General features: G+C 37.7%; 1 protein-coding gene across 3 annotated transcripts in view; it reads left to right on the plus strand.

The window, feature by feature from the left end:
• The window catches only part of LOC143269963 (cysteine-rich secretory protein 1-like), a 38,078-nt gene extending 18,673 nt beyond the window's left edge, over positions 1 to 19,405 (plus strand). For 2 of the 3 annotated variants that reach the window (XM_076557881.1, XM_076557880.1), the window contains exons 5-8: positions 4,183 to 4,313; positions 5,868 to 5,962; positions 16,148 to 16,242; positions 18,645 to 19,405. In XM_076557881.1, the coding sequence (XP_076413996.1) occupies positions 4,183 to 4,313; positions 5,868 to 5,962; positions 16,148 to 16,242; positions 18,645 to 18,772 (449 nt within the window). In that variant the 3' untranslated portion in view covers positions 18,773 to 19,405. The other variant, XM_076557882.1, reaches the window with a different exon arrangement.
• The last annotated feature ends 3,642 nt before the right edge of the window (positions 19,406 to 23,047 follow it).

Consider the following 23,047-nt stretch of genomic DNA (forward strand, 5'->3'; position numbering starts at 1 on the left):
TGTAACAGTGTTGTTGTCACAAGTGGTGGTAAGCTACGATGTTTGAACATTAGGAGTTGGATTCAAGTCCTAACGTTGATACAGCAAGGTATACTCTTACATGCTAAGTCATTTCTCCAGTTCTCTGAAATTAAAATTTCTGTCTTTAACCCAATATTTAATGATGTGGCTTGTTGTGTTTTCAAGCTATCTTTTTAATTATAGTATATTTAATTTGATCAACTAATTTTTCATTTTTCTCAAGAAATATCAAATATCTTGGCATTTACATTTACTATTTCCTTTATTATTTTTGGTGGGTAGGATACAGGTCTCACTGTATTTCCCAGGATATCTTTAAATATCTGATCTTCCAACCTCAGCTTTCTAAGTACTGGGATTTTTGTGTCTAAGTCACCAATATGTGTGCACCCAGCTCTTCCTTCATTTTTGTGAGCTCATCTTATGAATGCCTGAAAGGACATATTATGTTAAATTAAAAATAAACTATGAAACAATATTTACATAAGGAAGTATAAAAATGATAACAAAATTAATAAATGGACCCTGAGATAAAATATTTCTTAAAACATTAAAAATGACCACGTTTGGCCCAATTTAAACCTAATAAATTAATAATCCCTTTTTTTTTTTTTTTTTTTTGGTTTTTCGAGACAGGGTTTCTCTGTGTAGCTTTGCGCCTTTCCTGGAACTCACTTGGTAGCCCAGGCTGGCCTTGAACTCACAAAGATCCACCTGCCTCTGCCTCCCGAGTGCTGGGATTAAAGGCGTGCACCACCACCACCACCACCACCACCACCACCACCACCCGGCTAATAATCCCTTTTAAAGGTTTTACTCCTTAGACATTTCTAATTTAATAACCTAATGACTAAAAGTTAATTCAAAAGGCTACAATATTCAGTAAAGTTTAAAGTAATTTTTTATTTACAGAGCTTGATAAAAATACTAAGCTAGTTTTGGAGGTTCTCATTCTCTAAAAAAAATCTGGCCCATGAAATTTTAATTTTATAGTTTAGACATGACTGTAACACCAATTGCTACACGGTCTTATTAATAATAAACCCGGAGCCAGGTATTGGGGTGAAAGCTGAATGATCAGAGATCAAGCCAGCCATGTCTTATCTCTAGGAAATCCTCAGCCAAAGAGAGAGCTACTTCCTGTACATTCATGCCTATATACCTTTCTGAGACCTGCCATCTTACTTCTCTCTCCCCAGCTATATCACTTCCTCTCCCTACCCAGTTCTATCACTTCCTGTCTGTCTGTAGAACTCCATACTTGTATGGTTAACTAGTGCTGGGTTAAAAGGTGTGTGCCACCATGTGTGGCCTTGAACTCATAGAGATCCGGATGACTCTCTGTCTCCTGAATGCTAGGATTAAAGGCATGTGCACACAGGTGTGGAGAATTTAATGTGTGGATGAACGAGTTTGAGGACAGAAGCTACTGAAGACAAGACTTCTCTATCTATTTAGTGCTCAGGGTGCTTATCACACACATGTTGAATATTTATGGCTACTGTTCAGCAAAAGGTTCATCTGGTCTGAATCATGCTTCTTATGCAATATTCAAAAGGAACTGTAGATGAACGGTCTTAAATAAGAAACACAGAGCCAATGCAGAGATGAAAGCCCAAGAGGTCAGAGCTAAAAACCTTACCCTTCACTGCTGCTGTTGTCCTTTCAGGAAGAGAGCTACTTCCTGTCTGTTTGTCTTTTTTATAGACTTTCTATTCTGACTTCTAATTGATTGTAAACCCAACCACATGATCTCCTCATCACTGCCTGTCTGTACAGACCTCCAGGTCTTCTATGGTTGGTACTGAGATTAAAGGCATGTGTCTCCATGCTGGCTGTATCCTTGAACACACAGAGACCTGCCTAACTCTGCCTCCCTAGAGCTGGGATTAAAGGCATGAGTACCACCATTTTCTAGCCTTTGTATCTAGTGGCTGTTCTGTCTCTGACCCCAGATAAGTTTATTAGGGTGCACAATATTTTGGGTAACACAATACCACCACATTTCCCCTATTTGTCTAAAATTAAAAAAAATGCTTATAACTAATACAAGAAAAGCTATCCAATACATATATACAATATATACAGTCAACATTACAATAACAATGTCTAGTCCATTAACATTTGACAGATTCAGACAAAAAACTCTAATATATATATATATATATATATATATATATATATATATATAATGTCCAGTTCAGTAACATTTGATAAACTCAGACAAAAATGTTTCATTACGTATCCTATGTAAAACAAGTAGTTCCTTTTTAAAAGTATTTTTTTCTTTTCATAATAGATTCAGTGATCTACCTTTTGTCATTTTTATATCTTCCCCCTTTTTCTTTTTAGAGTAGATTCAATTATCTACCCATTTATCCTATTATTTCTTTATCCTTTTTCTCAGAGTAGATTCGATGATCTACTTCATATCTATATTCTCTTCTTTATTTTTCTTTCTTTTTTTAAAACAAAGCCTCTGAATCTAATCTCCTTGTTCAGCTTTTTTCCTGACCATTAACAACTTGTAACCAACCATCATAAACAATAATAATTATCCATAAGCCATTGAACGATCAAAACACATTGACCCCACCACTTGGGAATATGGGCATCGTTTTTTTAAAATTACTTCCTGCTTTCTATGAGCAAAGACATCTTTAGGGAATCCTGAAAAGAAAATTTTGGGGTTAATTGTCAAGTCGTGTATCATTTGTTCAGTCTCTGCATATTGGGAAAGTGCAGGGCTTGTCTCAAGTCCTTGTTCAAGTAGTCTGTCAGGCTGGATCATCTGAGCTAGCCATCTCGAAATTGTCCCAAACAGTTTGTAGTCCAAAGGCAATCTTTTCTTCGTGTTAACCAGCTTAATGGCTTTACCATAGTCCATGTGGAATCATCGTTGTGGGATCCTGTCATCTTTTTGAAGATTTAAAAGTTGCTGTTACATGTGGTCTTGGTTCCCTGCAGGGTTTTGTTTGTTTGTTTTGCCTCTTCTGGGATTTGGAGTAAACACAGTCTGATAAATGTCTCTCTCTCGGAACCATGAATGTTTTTCCCTCGAAGAGAAAATCTTCACAACAGTTTCTCCCCACCATTTGTCTTGCCAAACTTTTCCAAACTGACTATTGTCAATGCTTTCTTGTAACATGGCGGTCCTGGCAATTCTTCTCTGAACAAGCAGCGATAAACCCTTTGTCCCAGGTAGCAGCATCATTGCAGTCACCAACATGATGAGAAGCAGCCAGCAACTTGGAGCAGCAGCCGCTGCCTCCATGGTCCTACTGCCACTGTTTCTGGCTGGGCCCCGGCCAAAGCTTCTCCTTAGCAAGCTTCCCAGGCTGGCTTCAAACTTGGGATTCTCCTGCCTCTGCTTCCTTCAGTACATCTAACTGGCGTGCACCACCACAACCGTCTGAGTGTAGCTTAGGACTGAGCTGAGGCCTACAAGGCCACAGGCAAGCAGCTTTTTTCATGAATTCATATCATGAATGTTGGCCACCAGATGTAGCATGAATCTTAAAAGTTCTTCTTAATAAAATCAAACCTGAGCCAGGTATTGGGGTGAACACTGGATGATCAGAGAGACAGAATAGGCCACACCCACCTCACCTGGCCAACTTCTCAGCTGATCTTTCCTCAGACTGGAAGCCTCTGTGTCCTCATATCTGAATGGCTCTCAGCTGAACTGTGCTGCTCAAAACCTAAAAGCTTAACCAACCAAATGTTTAACTAGCCAAATGCTTCTAGTTTCTGGTCTTCATGCCTTATGTATCTTTCCTTTCCACCATCACTCCCTGGGATTAAAGGCATGTGTCACATGCCTGGCTGTTTCCAATGTTGCCTTGAACTCACAGAGACCCAGAGGGATTTGTACCTCTGGAACGGTAGGATTAGAGGTGTGAGTGCCACCATTTTCTAGCCTTTGTATCTAGTGGCTGTTCAATCTCTGACTCTAGATAAGTTTATTAGGGTGCACAATATTTTGGGGAACACAATACCACCACAAGGAACTTTGATCAATGTCTTTAAAAAGCAGGGATTCTGAGCACACACACACACACACACACACACACACACACACATGTCTGTGTGTGTGTGTGTGTGTGTGTTCCCCTTTTTTCTTTATTGCTGTATTTGTGAGTGGTCTGTCTTTTTTCTTAGACTTACATTGTGGTGAAAATATCTTCGTGTCAGAGTACCCACTATCATGGTCCTGTGTAATCCAAAGCTGGTATGATAAATCCATAGATTACAGGTTTGGTTCAAACATTCTTCCAGATGAGTATATTCAGGTAAGTAAAAGTACTGTCTCTGTAAGTGATAGGCAAGGAAATATTTTTAATTACTTGACTGATTTCAATGAAGAATTTTGATGCAGGGTGTTTTTATTTTCTTTTTGAGACATGGTCTCATGTAGCTCAGACTATCTTTGAACTTGCTGATTTATCACATTCTCCCAATTTCAGGGAGTATAGAGAGAATGCACACTAACTGTACACCTTTGGGACAACCTTGAATGGTTGTTGTACATTGATCTTGACACTCATTGGCTATTTGAGCTGCCATCTTTCAATGGGTTATCTAATCTTTTTAAGGGAACATACTTGATTTTTTTTGACTAACCATAATTTCTTGACTCAAATCTCCAAACACAAGTAATGGCCTATATTCTACGGCACCTTCACAAACTGTAACAAGGCTGTACATCAGTTTTGTATGTCTTCTGAATGGAAATGGAAAAGGAATCTCCTGGACTTTTATTACCAGAAATCCTGACTGCTAGCTTCCTGCTGGATCTAAAGGCCCAGGCCTTGGGCCCTTTCATTTAGAATACAATGACTTTTTTAACAAGAAATATAAGATTGTGGTTCCATCTTGTCCACTGTCAAAGAGAGCCTTCCATACCTAGGAAGAAGGTTATGTGGGGATACTGCTTGGATTTGTAGAGAAAAGATCCAGTTGTGGTACAGGCATGGGCAACCCCGAATCCCTGGCCTGATCTGGTCCTCCAGGGTGAGAGACTTGAGCTGAAACACACTTTCAGGAGGTAACCAGGATATCAAAGGCCAGAGCTCCACATGGAAGCACCTATCACTTATAACTTCTATGAAATATGCTGAGTGTTGGCCTTCTATCAGGATGAACCATCAAGACTTGTAAGCCACTCATGATCCCTGACCACACAGAAAAGAAGATACTTATGATCACAGCTAAGAGTATCAAACTGAATAGTCTCTTCTGTGATACTGGGAGGAAGTTCTGGTTCATCTTCCAAGGCCAAGGCTTTATGGACACAGGACACTTGTTTTTGCAAAAGCACTTCAGAGTAGTCACCAGCAACATCTTGGTCAGTTTGATGTCTGACTAGAAATTGACCTGATATCCAGGTTACTCTCTTACTATTTATGGTCACATGCCAGTCGGGTTAGATACAATGTCAGTGAAGTTATACATCATACCAGGGTCCTCCTGGTGTCCCTTGATTCTTTGATGCCATTCATTCTGACACAAAGCTCCTTGGCCTTAGACAAGCCGTCTGCATCCTCATCACCTTGGAACCTGTCAAAGACAACAACGAAAAAGAAAGCTTCTCTGAGATCGGGCTGAAGCCACTGTCAGCCACTATAAAAACACCACTTGGTGTTTCCTGAAAGTTTTGCCAGACTAGCTGACCAACAGTAGCCCCTTAGGGATGTTCTAACATCTGTAGTTTTATTCAGTCACTTAAATATATTTATAAGGCATATAGAAACAAAGTATACCAGTGGTACTTTTAATTTTGTATTTGTTTTTCTGCTTTATTTTCCTCTCTGACCTGTGCCTATTCCTCATCTCTGGGTTTATAGATTGTTTGGAATTCATCTTACACTATTGCATGTGGAGTTTCTAAGTGCCCTGACAAACCATTGAAATTTATGTATGTTTGTCGCTATTGTCCTCTGTAAGTATCCACTTCAAAATTCATTTTCAACATGTCAAGTGCAGTTTAACATTTTAAAATTAGTATAGCATAAAAACAAATTAAAGATATATTTTTACATGGAGATGGAAATAAAAACTTCTAAATATTTCCTAGAGTTGAAACTCAATTAATTAAATCTTTGTAATGTCCATCTCATTACTTCCATGAATCATTTTCCTAATCTTTAAAAATGATTTCTCTTCTCTCTTCCATTGCTGTTTTCTGGACTAATAGTGACCTCATGAGGACCCAAGTATAAGGATTGTGAATTCATATTGTCAGTTCATGCTATGTTTGTAGGCTACAAAGCAAACGTTTACGTTTAATAGTAGACCAGGAGTGAACATGAATGAGTGACACAGGTTAGTGATTGTAGGGCTTCCAATTAGTTGATTCTACCCCTGATAGGTTCTTGTATATGTTTTTGAAAATTTAATTGTTGAGGCTCAGTAGTGGTACACACCTTTAATCCTAGGAGTTGGGTGGCAGAGGTAGCAATCTTTGTGAGTTTGAGGCCAGCTAGGGCAACACAGAGAACCACTGTCTCAAAATTACATTTTTTTTAAATGAATTTCATATAGGAGTACTGTATTTACATCATTTCCACACTTTCCTCTACTCGAAATCTTCCTACCCAACACTCTCTCACAAATTCATTATCTCAGCTTTGTTATTGTACATGCACAAAGCCTAACATGGACAGACATACATGGATACGTAATAAAAGTATTTTTAAAGACAAATAAAGTTAACATTCAGATTATGAATGCATATTCATTTTTTTCATGGGGATTTTTTTAAAGAGCTCAAATCAGCATAGAAGGGAAGTGAATTTCTGGCTTTAAAATCAAGATATAATAAATGAGTTTTTCAGAAATTTTTAGTAAATTCTGAGGAAAAGTGTTAAGACTTTAGATTTCTTAACTCTCTGAAATATATTAAAGAACTCTCAAAGAACCTTTGAAGTTTAAGTCTTAGTAAATTCTTAAAAGGTATAATGTAGCAACACAGGGCTACAAAGATGACTAAGAGGTGTAGAATTTTGGCTGTTCTTTCAGAGGATCCAAGTTTGAGGCCCAACAACCACATCAAGTAGGTCATAAAAATTTTTAACTTTATGATTAAAGACCTGTTCTGTGGGTGTGTGGGTGTTCACATGCATAAATAAAGCAACAGAAATTAAGCTTGGAAAAAAAAGCAAGCAGGCTAGTCATTGTTATGGTTTTGCAGAAAGATAAAACTGTTGGTTATTTTCTCCCTTGGCAGCTTGCATAGCATCTTCTAATACTATGAGAGCTAATCTGCAGGAAGGAGACTTCCAGGTCAATTTCAGCTCAATTCCTCTAACTCCTGTATCTGAAGTTGGTTATTTTTTAACAATTGGCTCTTATCTTCAAGGTCAGGAAGGCAACCAAGGGTGATAACAAAAGGCTATATTGCCCTGGATACGGAGCTATGGGTAATCTATGGGTGTTAAGAAAGGATCAGTTTTCTCCATGGAGGAGACTCCTGATAAGTTATCAAGTCCCAGGTTGTCAACTCTAAACACTTGTGGAGACCAAAGTCATCAAATCCCCTTGGAACTGGAGTTACAGATAGTTGCAAACCACCTGAGGTGGACGCTGGGAACGAAACCCAAGTCTTTTAAAAGAGGAATATGTGCTCTTAAGTGCTGAGACCTCTCTCTAGCTCTATTATCCTTTTAATGCAAGAAACATACAACAAGAGGTTGAGAGTCTTCAACTCAAGTCTTCAAATGATTCATTTCTTATCTGTTTGTGGGTTGAATAGTAGGATCCTCAAAGAATTTTCAAGCATGTTTCTGTTGGCATTAAGTAATGCAAAGAAGGAAGCCACTGGACTCCATCCAGCTGCCTGGTCAAGTATACATCTGGAGCCTGGTACCTAGAAGTGTCAGATGAGTAATGAAGAGGAGCAAGTGATAGAACTTATATAATGCTTTATGACATTTTTATTCTTTTTCATCTTATAAGGAAAATATTTAATAGGGGTGGCTTGCTTACAGTTTTAGAGGTTCATCTGATTATCATCATGACGGGTAGCATGGCAGCACACAGGCAGACATGGTGCTGGAGAAGTAGCTGAGAGTCCTACATCTTTTAGGCAACAGGAAAATAGTCTGTGACACTGAGTATAGTTTAAGCAAAAAAGACCTCAAACCGCATGCCCCACATTGACACACTTCCTCCAACAAGGCCATTCGTACTCCAACAAAGCTGCATCTCCTAATAGTGCTGCTCCTTGTGAGCTTATGGGGGCCAATGACGTTCAAACTACCTCACAACCACTGTGAGTTCAGTGTGTGCAACTGCTCTGTTGTGTCCAGAAGACACTGCCTCCTATAGTACCACCTCCGGCTCTTCCAGTCTTTCTCCATTCTCCTCCACAGGGATCCCTGACTTTGGGGGAAGGGTTGTAGTGCAGATACCCCCGTCTGTGCTGAGCATTCCACAATCTCTTGTTCTATGCATTTTGATCATTTGTGGCTCTCTGTGGGAGTTTCTGCTCACTGCAAAGAGAAGTGTCTCTGAGGAAGGTTGGCAGACAGGATAATTTGGGTATCCAGCCCATGTGAGTCAGATGGAAAACTCCAAGATAGGGAGTGGAATGGGATTTGGTGAGTTACTAGGGCAGCTGGATTGTGTTTTGATTTTCAGTCTTTGTGTGTGTGTGTGTGTGTGTGTGTGTGTGTGTCCTTTTTGCTTCTAATTGATGAAATTATATGTTTTCTTTATTCTCAAGAGGAATAACAGGCAGTTTTTCTAAAGCCAAACATGAAAGAACATGGCCCAGGAACATGGAATTCTGGAGCATGGAAGCAGTTGGTTTTTATTTTTTCCTTGATATTTTTTCTTTCTATTTTTTCCTTCTTTTCTTTTTTTTACATTTATTTTCTTTATTAAGAAATTTTCTACTCACTCTACATACCACTCACTGATCCTCCCTCCTCCCATCTCCAAGCACTCCCTCCCAAGCCACCCCACAACCCCACATCCCCCAAATCAAGGTCTCCCATGGGGAGTTGGCAGAGCCTGGCACACTGAACCTAGGCAGGTCCAAGCCCTTTCTCACTGTACCAAGGCTGTGCAAGGGGCCACACCACAGTACCAGATTCCCAAAAGCCTGACCATGCCCGATCCCCCTGGCTGGGTGCTCCCCAAACAGTTTGAGCCAAACAACTGTCTTCTGTATCCAGAGGGCTTAGTCCAGTCCAGTGGGGGCTTCACAGCTACTAGTGTATAGTTCATGGCCCTCCAATAGTGTGGCTGCTCAGCTCTGCACTTCCTCCTGTCATCATCTCGATGTTCCCCTCCTGCAGAATCCTTGCTCTTTCATTGATTGGATTCCCAGGGCTCAGCCTGGCTCCTGGCCATGGATCTCTGCATCTGCCTTCATAAATCACTGGACAAAGACTCTTTGATGACAGTTAGGGTATTTGTTAGGCCAGTCACCAGAGTAGACCAGACAAGGCACCTTCTGGACCACTGCCAGCAGTCCAAGGTGCTGTCATTGTTGTGGATTCCTGAGAGCCTCCCCAGCACCCTGCCTCTTACTTTTCCCATGATGTCCTCATCTATCATGGTATCTCCCTTCCTGCCCTCCCACTCTATCCCTTTTCCATCTCGACCCTCCCATTTCCCTATGTTCTCATTCCCCAGTCCTCACCCTCTGCCATCCCCCCCAATGCGCATTCCACTCATGTAAATCTCATTCACTTCTCCTTTGCTGCATCATAAATATGTCCGTCCCTCCTAGGATCTTTTCCTGTTAGCTAGTCTCTCTGGAGTTGTGGGTTGCAGTCTGGCTATTCCTTCCCTCACATCTGGTATTCACTTATGAGTGAGTACATACTATGTTTGTCCTTCTGAGTCTGGGTTACCTCACTCAGGATGATTTTTTTTCTAGTTCCATCCACTTGAACTATTTGAAATTTCTTGATATTATTGTTTCTTACTGCTGAGTAGTATTCCATTGTGTACATGTGCCACATTTTCTTTATCCATTCTTCAGTTGAGGGGTATCTAGGTTGTTTCCTGGTTCTTGTTATTATGAATAGTGCTGATATGAACATAGTTGAGCATGTGTCCTTGTCGAAAGACTGAACATTCCTTGGGTATATGCTCAAGAGTGGTATAGCTGGGTCTTGAGGAAGATTGATTCCCAATTTTCTGAGAAACCACTATACTGATTTCCAGAGTAGCTGTACAAGTTTGCATTTCCACCAAGAGTGGAGGAGAGTTCCCCTTGCTCTGCATCCTCTCCAACATAAGCTGTCTTCAGTGTATTTGATCTTAGCCATTCTGATAGGTATAAGATGGTATCTCAGAGTTTTTTTTTATTTGCATTTCCCTGATGACTAAGGATATTGAGCAATTCTTTAAATGTCTTTCATCCATTTCAGATTCTTCTGTTGAGAGTTCTCTGTTAAGGTCTGTAGCCCATTTTTTTAATTGGATTATTTTGAAGTCTAGCTTTTTGAGTTATTTATATATTTTGGATATCAGCCCTCTGTCAGATGTGGAGTAGGTCAAGATCTTTTCCTATTCTCTAGACTGCCATTTTGTTTTAATGACCATGTCCTTTGCTCTACAAAAGCTTCTCAGTTTCAACAGGTCCTTTTTTATTTATTGTTGCTCTCAGTGTCTATGCTACTTGTGTATATTTAGGAAGTGCATTCAAGACTACTTTCTACTTTCTCTTCTTTAAAGTTCAGTATTACTGGACTTATGTTGAGGTCTTAGATCCACTTGGACTTGAGTTTTGTGCATGGTGACAGATACGGATCTATTTGCAATCTTCTGCATGTTGACATATAGTTATGCCAGTACCATTTGTTGAAGATGCTTTTTCCCCCCGCATGGTACAGTTTTGGCTTCTTTGTTGAAAATCATATGTCCATATGTGTGTGGATTAATGTCACGGTCTTCAATTTGATTCCATTGGTCCACATGTTGGTTTTTATGCCAGTATCAACCTTTTTTTTTTAACTATAGCTATGTAGTAGAGTTTGAGGTCATAGATCATGGTGCCTCTAGATGTTGCTTTATTATACAGGATTCTTTTAGCTATCCTAGTTTTTTTGTTTTTCAATATAAAGTTAATTCCTCTTCTTTCCAAGTCTGTGAAGAATTGTGTTGGGATTTTGATGGGAATGGAATTGAATCTGTATATTGCTTTTGGTAAGATTGCCATTTTTACTATGTTAATTCTACATATGCAACAGCATGGGAGATCTTTCTATTTTCTGATATCTTCTTGGATTTCTTTCTTCAAATACTTAAAGTTTTTATCCTACACATCTTTCACTTGCTTAGTTAGAGTTACCCCAAAGTATTTTATATTATTTGTGGCTATTATAAAGGGTGATGTTTCTCTGATTTCTTTCTCAGCCCATTTATCATTTGTATATAGGAGTGCTACTGAGTTGTTTTTTTTTGAGTTAATCTTGTATTCTGCCATCTTACTTAAGGAGTTCATCAGCTGTAGGAGTGCCCTGGTAGAATTTTTGGGGTCACTAATATATATAATCCAATTGTCTGCAAATAGTAAAAGTTTGACTTCTTCCTTTCCAGTTGTATTCTTTCGTTCTCCTTTTCTTGTCTTATTACTTTAGCTAGAACTTCAATTACTATGTTGAATAAGTATGGGGAGAGTGGACAGCCTTGTCTTGTTCCTGATTTTAGTGGAATCGCTTTGAGTTCCTCTACACTTAACTTGATGTTGGCTGTGGGCTTGCTGTAAATTGCCTTTATTATGTTTATGTATGTTCCTTGTATTCCTGATCTCTCTAGAACCATTATCATGGAGGGGTGTTGGATTTTGTCAAACCTTTTCCAGCATCCAGTGAGATGATCCTGTGGTTTTTTTCTTTCAGTTTGTTTATATGGTATATTACATTGACTGATTTTTGTATGTTGAACCATCCTTGCATCTCTGGGATGAAACCTACTTGGTCATGGTAGATAATTTTTTGATGTTTTCCTGGATTCAGTTAGCCAATATTTGTTGAGTGTTTTTGCATCAATGTTCATGAGGGAGATTGGTCTGTAATTCTTTCTTTGTTGCATCTTTGTGTGGTTTGGGTATCAAGGTGACTGTAACTTCATAAAAGGAAATTGGTAATGTTCCTTCTGTTTCTATTGTATTGGAATTATTTCTTCTTTGAAAGTGTGGTAGAATTCTGCACTGGAACCATCTGGTCCTGGGTTTTTGTTGTTGTTGTTGTTGGGAGACTTTTAATGACAGTTTCTATTTCCTTAGGGGCTATTGGTCTATTTAAATAGTTTATCTGGTCTTGATTGAACTTTGGTGTGGCGTACCTATCCAGAAAACCATCCATTTCTTTCAGATTTTCCAATTTTGTGGAGTACACGTTTTTGAAGTATGACCTGATGATTCTCTGGATTTCCTCATTGTCTGTTGTTATGTCTCCCTTTTCATTTTTGATTTTGTTAATTTGGATGCTCTCTCTCTGCTTTTTGCTTAATTTATATAAGGGCTTGTCTATCTTTTGGATTTTCTCAAAGAATGAACTCTTTGTTCCATTGATTCTTTTTATTGTTCTTTTTGTTTATATTATTGATTTCAGCCCTCAATTTGATTATTTTCTGGTGTCTGTTTCTCCTGGGTGAGTTTGCTTCTTCTTGTTCTAGAGCTTTCAGTTGTACTGTTAACTCACTAGTGTCAGATTTCTACAACTTCTTAATGTGGGCATTTAGTGCTATAAATTTTCCTCTTAGTACTGCTTTCACAGTGTCCCATAAATTTCAGTATGTTGTACATTCATTTTCATTGAATTCTAGGAAACCTTTAATTTCTTTTTTATTTCTTCCTTGACCCATTGGTGATTCAATTATGGTTTATTCAGTTTCCACGAGACTGTAGGCTTTCTGTAATATTTTGTTGTTGTTGTTGAAATCCAGCTTTAAGCCATGGTGTTCCAATAAGATACTGGAGGGTACTTCAATTTTTTTTGTATCTGTCAAGATTTGCTTTGTGACCAAGCATGTGGTCGATTTTGGAGAAGGTTCCATGGGGTGCTGAAAAAAAGTTATATTCTTTTGTGTTAGGGTGAAATATTCTGTAGATATCTATTCAGTATATTTGAGTCATAATGTCTCTTATTTCTCTGTTAATTTTCTGTCTGTCAGACCTCTCCATTGGTGAGAGTGTGGTGGTGAAGTCTCCCACTAATAGTGTATGAGGTTTGATGTGTGATTTAAGCTTTAGTAATTTTTCTTTTATAAATTTAGGTGCCCTTGTATTGGGGGCATAAATATTCAGAATTGAAACTTTATCTTGTTGGATTTTTCCTGTGATAAATATGTAATGTCCTTTCTGATCTCCTTCGATTGACTTTAATTTAAGGTCTATTTTATTAGATATTAGGATGGCTACATCAGCTTGCTTCTTAAATCCATTTGGTTGGAAAGTCTTTTTCCCAGCCTTTTATTCTGAGGTAGTTTCTGTATTTGAAGTTGAGGTGTGTTTCTTGTATGCAGCAAATGGATGGATCTTTTTTTTCATATCCATTCTGTTAGCCTGTGTCTTTTTATAGGTGAATTGAGACCACTGATATTAATAGCTATTAATGACCAATTATTGTTAATTCCTGTTATTTTTTGGTGGCAGTGTTGTATGTTTCCCTTCTTTGGTATTTGTTGGTGTGGGACCATCTCTTACCTGTGTTTTCATGGGTGCGTCTAAGTTCCTTAGGTTGAATTTTTCCTTCAAGTGCTTTCTGTATGGCTGGTTTGTTTAAATCTGGTTTTATCATGGAATATTTTGATTGCTCCATCTATGTTGATTGAGAGTTTTGCTGGGTATAATAGTCTGGGTTGGCATCCATGGTCTCTTAGTGTCTGCATAACATCTGTCTAGGACCTTCTGACTTTTAGAGTCTCCATTGAGAAGTCAGGTGTCATTCTTATAGGTCTGCCTTTATATGTAACTTGGCCTTTTTTCTTTGCAGCTCTTAATATTTTGTTTCTTTATTCTGTATGTTTAGTGGTTTGATTTTTATGTGGCGAGAGAAGTTGGCATTTTTTGGGGGGGATTCAGTCTATTTCGTGTTCTGTAACCTTCTTTTAGGCATTTCCTTCTTTAGGTTGGGAAAGTTTTCTTCTATGATTTTTGTTGAATATATTTTCTGTGACTTTGAGTTGGTATTCCCCTCCTTCTTCTATCCCTATTATTCTTAGTTTTGGTCTTTTAATGGTGTCCCAAATTTCTTGGACATTTTGGGTTATGACTTTGTTGGCTTTAGTGTTTTCTTTGACTGATGAATCTATTTCCTCTACTGTATCTTCAACATCAGAGATCTGCTCTTCCATCTCTTGCATTCTGTTGGTTATGTTTGCATCTGGACATTTACTCAGATTTTCTACTTCCAGCATTACTTCAGTTTGTGTCTTTATTGTCTTGATTTCAGATTTGAAATTTTGAGCTCTTTCCCTCATTTGATTCATTGCTTTTTCTTGGCTTTCAAGGGATTTACTGATTGCTTCCCATTTTTTGTTTGACTTCTCCTCTAATTCTTTAGGGGAATTTTTCATTTCCTCATTAAAGATCTCTATTATCTTCTTAAGGTCATTTAAAAGGTCAATTTCTTCTGTTGTTTTTTTTTTTTTTCTGTGTTGGGATGTTCAGGTCTTGATAATGTAGGTTCTGATGGGGCCATGGTGAGTTTTTTGTTGATGACTATATTTTTGCACTGGCATCCTCCCATCTCTTTCTCCACTTGGTGCAAGAGGTGTCTGTGTCTGAGGGAGCCTTTCTTGTTCTGATTGATACACTTGGTCCAGTGGGAGCTCTTGGTCTATTTGGTGATAATGGACTGTTTTTCTCTGGGAGAAGCTCTTAGTCCAATTGGCCCTTGTGAGCTCTGTCTCAGGGAGTAGTTGTAATCTTGGCAGCAGGTGGGTTGGAAGGGATGGGGCTTGTGGGTTACAAGGTCTGTTGGGGGATGGTGGTAGTCTGACTTGTCTGTAGGAGTTCTGCCTGCCAACTGGCCTGAAACTGGGACTGCAATGGGTGGTGGTGAAGGGAGGTATAGTTTTGCCCCTGGTCCCCACCTAGACAAAGACTCACCTCTTAGTCCAATCAGGTGCTGGTGATCTCTGTCTGGGCACAGTTACAATCTCAGAGGGTGGGTGGGATTTGGAGGAGGTGGAGCTTTGGTTACAGGGTCTGTTCAGGGATGGTGGTAGTCTGACCTGTCTGCAGGAGGTATGCTGCCCAACTGGCCTGAAACTGGGACTGGTGACTTTTTCACTCTTAACACTGCTCAAACACCTAGAGCTGTATTCTGCATATAGAGCAGAGGTTCTGCCGTAGGCCCTTGAGCATTGCACACACACCCCTGTAACCCTTAGTGCATTGGAGAATCTGACTTTTCTAATTTCCTGCGATGATCAGCTAAGTGACGCTCCTACTGAGGCATAGGCTTGGCACTTTCAGAGTACTGCACCCTTCAGATAGTTTATATAAATATTTTTCCCATTAATATTCTCATTTTGATAAGCATAGAAGTCTCAAACCCACAAGCTAACTTTACTAAATCCCAAATATTCCTAAGCATTAGAATTTTCCCAATTATACACTAAATACCTGCAACTCAGTACATCATCGGTACCTCATCCACACTATAGGAATCACAACATTTTCTTGCATCTAACTTTCTCTATAGGAAATATCTTTTATACTCAAGTAGCATTCTTGTCTTATGTATTTTCCAGGTTTATCACAAAAAGAAGAGAGAGTTTTAACATTAAAACATTTCTAAACCTTTGGATTCATATTTAATCTATTTTAGTTGCTTAGGTTCTGAGATGATGATTGAGGGAAAGAGTGAATGGATTAATGATCCCATTATTTCACATCTATATCTGAGTACTCTTAGGAAATGTTAGGTTTTGTATGGCATAGCTAAAGATTTCAATAGGAATATCTCTCTCTCTCTCTCTCTCTCTCTATATATATATATATATATATATATATATATATATATACATATATATATATATATATATATATATATATATATATAGAGAGAGAGAGAGAGAGAGAGAGAGATAGAAGTGATATTTGCAAGCATTTCAGTGTAGAGGAAAAACTAAAAGTACTTTATGTTTTCTATTTCAGTTTCAGTGGTAATTTGTTAAGAAGGTTGAAATTCCCTTACACAGTGGGAGAACCATGTGCCCAATGTCCTGATCACTGTGACAATGGACTCTGCAGTAAGTTTTATTAACACACTAATATAATAATATCAAATCTATTTTAAGATGTAATAGCATGGCCTTATTTTCAAGAGACAAAATTTACTTAACATCATTTTTGGAATTACAAATCCTTTGTTTAGGATGTATGTACTTTTGACATTGAAAAACAGGATACTTTATGTTGTCTAAGGAAACATCTAAAATCAGTGCATACTTGTAAGTATATTTGTATTATTGTTATTGAAGTCTACAGAAATGTTCCTATTGCTATGATTCCATAAATTTCAAGTAAATTTTCTTATCCTCTATAACAGTAAGGTTGGCATTTTAAGAAGAGAAAGCAATACACACCTAAGTGATTGAGATAATACTACACAGGTAAGCTCAGAGAAGGAAGAAATATACAAAAATTCTTTGCCTACTGGGAAGCTTAATACAATAAATTCTTAAGCTCCACTAGAGCATCATTGGAATTTTGTGTTGCATTTTTATTTATTTGTGAATGGGTATTTGTTTCGCACTGCATATGTACATGTACATGCATATGTGCCACAGATTCTGTGTGTGATTGTGTGTTGAGGTTAGAGGACAACTGGAGTGAATTAGTTCTCTCCTTCCATAATAAAAGTGTAAGAGATTTCTTCACAGGAAGGAAGTGAAATGAACGTCATAGTATCTCATTTTTAGTAATATTATGAATATAAATACAAAGAATAAATGTAATCCTAACATTCTGGCGGCAGAGGAAGGAGAATCAGGATTTCAAACACTGGTTGAAATATTGATCAAACTCCAGGTTAGCCCAGGCTACATAAAGGAACTGTAACTGCAATAAGGTATTTACAAAAATGGAAAATAACATCAAAGTTAATATAGAAAATTAGAGTGGCAATTCACTGGGATTTTTGTGCATTCTCCATTGAATTACAGAATTCTTTATTGTATATTTGTATAAATTAAGTTCAATGTTCAATGTACTAATGATATTAAGATTATAAACTAAAACAGGAAGAGCCAAATATCTACAGCTCTGCTGAATGTGCTTTCAAAGGAGTCTATCCTATAGTAACGAATAGCAAATTGAAAAAAATAACAAACAAAAGTAGAAAGAAAATGACCTTTATTTTTATTTTTGTAGTTTAAATTTACTTATTTGTTGTTTAGGCTGTTTTCAGTCTTGAAATAGGGTCTCACTTGGTAAGCAAAGCTCATCTAGAACTCACTATGTAGTCTAGTCTGATCCCAATCTTTTGGATCTTCCTGTATCCTTCTTCCAGTTGTAATGAAATTGTATACTCCAAAGAGCTCTTAGACAAAGCATAATGAAAGAGCTAAGTAGGAGATACATATTTAGAACTAGTAATTTTGTGTTATTAATGCAAAAGTTATGAAAATGTGTTGCAGAGAGAGGAGGTAGAATACTAATACCTTTTGTTAACTGTGCTTGTTCAGTGATGATGAATATATACTGTATATGGAGAGGTGCAAAGGGCAAAAATGCCTTGTGCACACAGGTAAGCACCAGGAAAATCAGGAAATTTAAACACATAGCTTATCTCTTCAGTGGAATGTGATGCATAACTGCTCTTTCTGGAATTTCAGGAGTTACATTGTTTTACATCCTGGTGATCTTTTGCTGTCTTATGAGACAGGTTCCACCTTATCTCCCAGAATTTGTCTTACTTATCCTAGACCTTTTATCTGTAAATCTTCAGCATTGATTTTAGGTCATTAAACCCATTCTTACAAGTGATGCCACTTATGCTTTACAACAGCCTATGTTATCTTAGGTCCTGACCAATCCTGACATCTGCAGGGGTTATGTTTACTGTAGTCATCGCCTTAAACCCCTAATCCTGGGCACTACTTCTGAGTCAACAATGCCCATTCTTATGAAAGAAAACAGATGTACTTTATAAGGAATCTCAATGTGAACAAGTCCTCAATTTCTATGTACTTGGGACTGAGTTAATTGTTATCAGAAAACTTTTTTTCCGAAATTGTGCTGGACTTAAACATGGCTAATAGAAAATGGTCTGGGCCAGACTCTGGAAGTCCTGGCCCAGCACTGTTACCATAAAATCAGGCTGACTTTCATTCTTATCTCTTCATGGATCATAACTTTTTTCCTCCTGCTAGCTTCAAAGCCTGCAGAGAACCACCACACAAAAGTGAAGACATCTTTCTAGCCTCTAGATGGTTTAGTTCCTCAATGAACCACTGAAGTTAATTTTCTCAAGCCTTTTGTGAGTGAAGAAATACATTAATTCATCTCAAAGACATGTCATAAAGCTCTAATTTAAAGGACATCCATTCATTTGCTCAACCCCCTTCTCCCAATTCAGATGTTTTATTTTGTCTCTGTTAATAGAGGAAAATAATAACAAAATAATAAATATGTTTGTTCTTTTTTTCAGCAAATAGTTGTCCAGATGCAGATAAATGCGCTTTCTGTGCAGAATTGAAGGATTTACATACCTGTGACCATTCAAGAGTTAAATTCGAGTGTCGAGCTACATGCACCTGTGGAGGCAAAATACATTAAATTTCCAGTACAAAACAACAGGGCCATGTGAATAAAGAGCACCTCCTCTACTTAGGCTAGTCACATTCCACCAGGAAATTAGAGGTATAGATACATTGAAATGGTTCCAAACAGTAAACATTCCTTTCTTCTGTATCATTCCATTTAGTAGAAATATTTTACATCCAAAGATTTTGAAATAACATAATCAATAATACCTTTGTACTTTGACCTCTGAATTCTGTGACACATTTATGGAGTTGAGTCAAGCCCAAGTTTATACACTATCAGTATGACTAAAGTCACTGAAACTCCATCCTGAAATTAAGAATCAGGTTCCCAGAGCACAGTTTAGAAAAGGAACAGTATACACTTCCACTGTAACTGTCAGTCATCTTTCCCAGCTCTATCTAGTCAAATATATCTGAAAACAAATCCACATTAACTTTCTTTGATTTCTTCCCACCATTTGCTATTCTTCGATGCATTGGAATTAGTGGTTCAAATTCTAAATTTCAATGTACATTTTAGTTGTTGTGTTTTTCAAGCAACTCATAAAAATGATTGTAATGAACAGAATCTGCATGTCCAGGTGAATACATTGACCTTGATTGTTTGAAAAATTTTAAATAAATCTTGCTATTTGCATGTTAATCCTCTCCTACTATTTCTGATTTGGAGTTTGTTTATTCTAGTATGGTATTACAATATTTATAATACCATTTACTTAATTTTTATTTACATTAACGTTCTTAGCCTTTACAAGAGTTTGCACTAATCAGAACACACTTCTATTAATATGCAATATTGGAGCTGAGTTTGATAAATATTCCTGATCCAAACCTGGCATATCCAACCTTCAGGCCTAGCCCAGATCATATATCCACCGTGCCCCACAGACTAGTGAGTTCAATGGACCCTAGAACACCTAAATAATCTCAGCCCTAAGACATCCTGTGCACTGGAATAACTCTGATACAACCTAGAATCTAACATCAGACATACAACCAATGAAAGAAATCCGTATTTCCTGGGCAAGTTGCTAAAAAACAATGTACAGCCCCAGCAATGTGATCCTATCCAACCAAATCCACAACTTTACAGAAATATTTTACAATGAGAATGAACCTCAGGACATAAAATCTTTAAAATGTCATAAAATTTTATCAAGGAATTTGAAGATTTAAGGAAGACTTTGTAGCCTGAAGGTTTTCCTGTGTCCTGCCCAGAGGGCAGTTGGGACAAGTCTTTCCCACTCATGTCCGTAAGTAAGCACACAGAGGCTTATATTAATTAAAAATGCTCGGCCATTAGCTCAGGCCTACCACTGACTAGCTCTTACACTTAAACTCAGCTCATTTTTATTAATCTTTTTTTTTTGCCACATGTTCCATAGCTTTACCTTTGTGCCATTACATGCTGCTCCCTAGATGGTGGGCTGGATTCTCCTCACTCAGCCTTCCTCTTCCCAGAGTTCTCCTTGTCTGCTTATCCTGCCTAAACTTCCTGTCTGGCTACTGGCTAATCAGCATTTTATCAAACCAGTGTACAAAAGCATTATCCCACAGCAAGACATGAACAAACACCTCAAATAACATAAATAAAATAGTGCCTTGAGTGATGTCTAGTGTGTGTGTATGTGTATATGTATATGTGTGTGTGTGTGTATATATATATATATATATATATATATATATATATATATATGATGAAAACAATTCAGAATTTGAAAACTATATTCAGGAAGAGAAAGAAATATTAAAGGTAACACCAGCTGAAAGGAAAGTGGAATTGAAAAATTCACCAAAACTCAGGGGAAGGTCAATTAGATGGATGGAGTAGAAGATAGAATATCAAGACTTAAAGAAAAGTCCAAAGAACTGGGCCATTCAAGTAAAGAATTTAAAACAATCAATAGACACATATAGGAAAGCAACATGTAAAAGTGTGGTGTGCCATGGAGACATTCATAAACACATAGGTGACCAATTTGGAAAATTTGACTCTAAGTTCAAAATAAGATATTTTTATGGTAGCCTCAAGTTTCTTTGGAGGGCAGTAAATACCAGATAGATAGATAGACTTTAATCAGAGAAATGGTAAACAAATTATGGGGAATTGAAATTTTAAGTGTCACTCCTATTTAATCCACATTGTGGTGTACTCAGTGAAAAGTCAGATGGAGCATGGAGAATGACTCTGGGCTGCAGGGAGTAAGTAAGATGAATCATATCCATGATGTGACACATGATGCAATGTCTGGACTGCTATTGCAACTGACATGGACTAGAAAAACAGGAAAAATTCAGATCAGCCAAAGAGTGTATCTATCAACCATATTGGTATGACTCATGAGTCATGGCTATAGAATAGTTACTAAAATTTAAACAATATACATTGCATTTTTACTGGCATAAGAGCGGGAGGGAATATATCTACATAGGATGCATCTATAGGGATCCAAACTGTGGACTCAAATGCGGGGTGGCTGATATAAACCAGGGTTACAACTAACAAAATGGTGTTCCTGTTCATGGGGAGACCTGATTCTCTAAAGCTATAGATATAGGCTTTGGGTTAGAGGAAAAATTTGGATCTGACATAAACAATGCATCTTTTATTGGGGGGAAAGCAAGAAAAGGTTGAATCAATAAGATTACAGAGTAGTAGCAAATAAAAATGTATCTCTGATTAGACTTCCCAAACAATTTAAAATATTGAGAACTGTGACTCTCAGGTGATTCTTTTATGTTTCCTTTGATAGGAGACTAAAATTTCAAAATGTAATTTGAAAAACTATGTATTTGGGTAATTTTCTGCAAATTAAATTTCAGTCCAAACACCTTCCATTTCCTCAAATGTCAAAGTGCCTTTAATACTCACAGAACATGGCAGATTGTAGATCACTATGTAGATATATTTTCTATATTCCTTTATTTTAATTTTCTGACTGAAATACAATTCGATTGGAGTTGTACTGTGGTGTTTCCAAGCATGCAGAGGGAAAGCATATCCAGAACTAAGGAACCGCTGTGTGAACAGCAGTCATTGTCCTCTTCCTTTTGTGTACAGGTGCCCTGTTCTTTGTAACAAGCCAAACAGAAAAAAAAAATCCTTCTAAAGATTAACACCATCTATGAACTGAATTAACTATATCCTAGGAGGATTTCAAACCTTTCCTTAGTGTTTAGGTAGCTCCTCACTCAAACTTCTGAGTAATCTTTCTTAAAAATCCATTATATGAACTTCACATTAGGTTCAGAGGTTACAGTAAGGTATAGGCAATTATCCCAGGATGTCACATGAGTCAAAAATACACAAAGAGACGAATGGATGATATTTCATTATGAAAAATACAACTGCCCTGTGACCTAAAAGGGGTTATAATGTCCAGCCCATAATTAAATCACAACAGATTTCCTAATGTTCTTGCTATTAAATATCTTTCTGCCCCTCTATGCTATGATGTCCCCTGAGTTGCATATGCAGAATCTGTGATGTATATGTATCTGTCGGGGGTAGGATCCCCACAATATCTTGATCCCTGTAGTTAATTCTTCTGTGATTATATGTGATGATCTCCATTTGCTATAACTTATCTATGGGTCTAAGGATACAATTTAGAATGCAGTAAGGAATGGTACTAGTCTAACGATGCAGAGTTAGAAGATTCTTTTCTAAGGTCCACAACCAAAATAGCCCTAAAAAGTTGTCTGGCTTTCTTGATATCCCTCCAGTTGAGAGACCTTAAGTCAAGTTAGAGAACTGTTGGCCACCACAAACTCGTGAGTACTAGTTTTCAGACCTTTATGGATATTTTGCCATGCTGAGAATTGTTTGTGGTTCATAGATAGCGTTGCAGCAGGGTAGGACTACTGATTACTTAACCTTCCTCAGAAGCTTGTACAGTATTGCCTGGTACAATGGAAGCAAAAATGCAGGAAGGAGGCTTTCACGTTTACACCAACTCAGATTATCTGAGTCATGTGTGTTCTAATATCTTCAACACTATTGTCTCATATTCAGTCTCTGAGAGACAACCAAAGAACACTCCAACCATCTATATTTGGGAGTTATCAGGACTAACCTGATGAACAAATCATTAAAAAGACTTTTTATTGCTTGTACTAGATCTTTAAGTCCATGCTTGTTTGAGGCAGTATTGTTAGACCGAGAAGCATAACTTCATTTAAGACTAACACACACACACACACACACACACACACACACACACACACACACACACACACAGAGAGAGAGAGAGAGAGAGAGAGAGAGAGAGAGAGAGAGAGTATA

This window comes from Peromyscus maniculatus, chromosome 21, assembly GCF_049852395.1.
Source record: "Peromyscus maniculatus bairdii isolate BWxNUB_F1_BW_parent chromosome 21, HU_Pman_BW_mat_3.1, whole genome shotgun sequence".
NCBI lineage: Eukaryota > Metazoa > Chordata > Mammalia > Rodentia > Cricetidae > Peromyscus > Peromyscus maniculatus.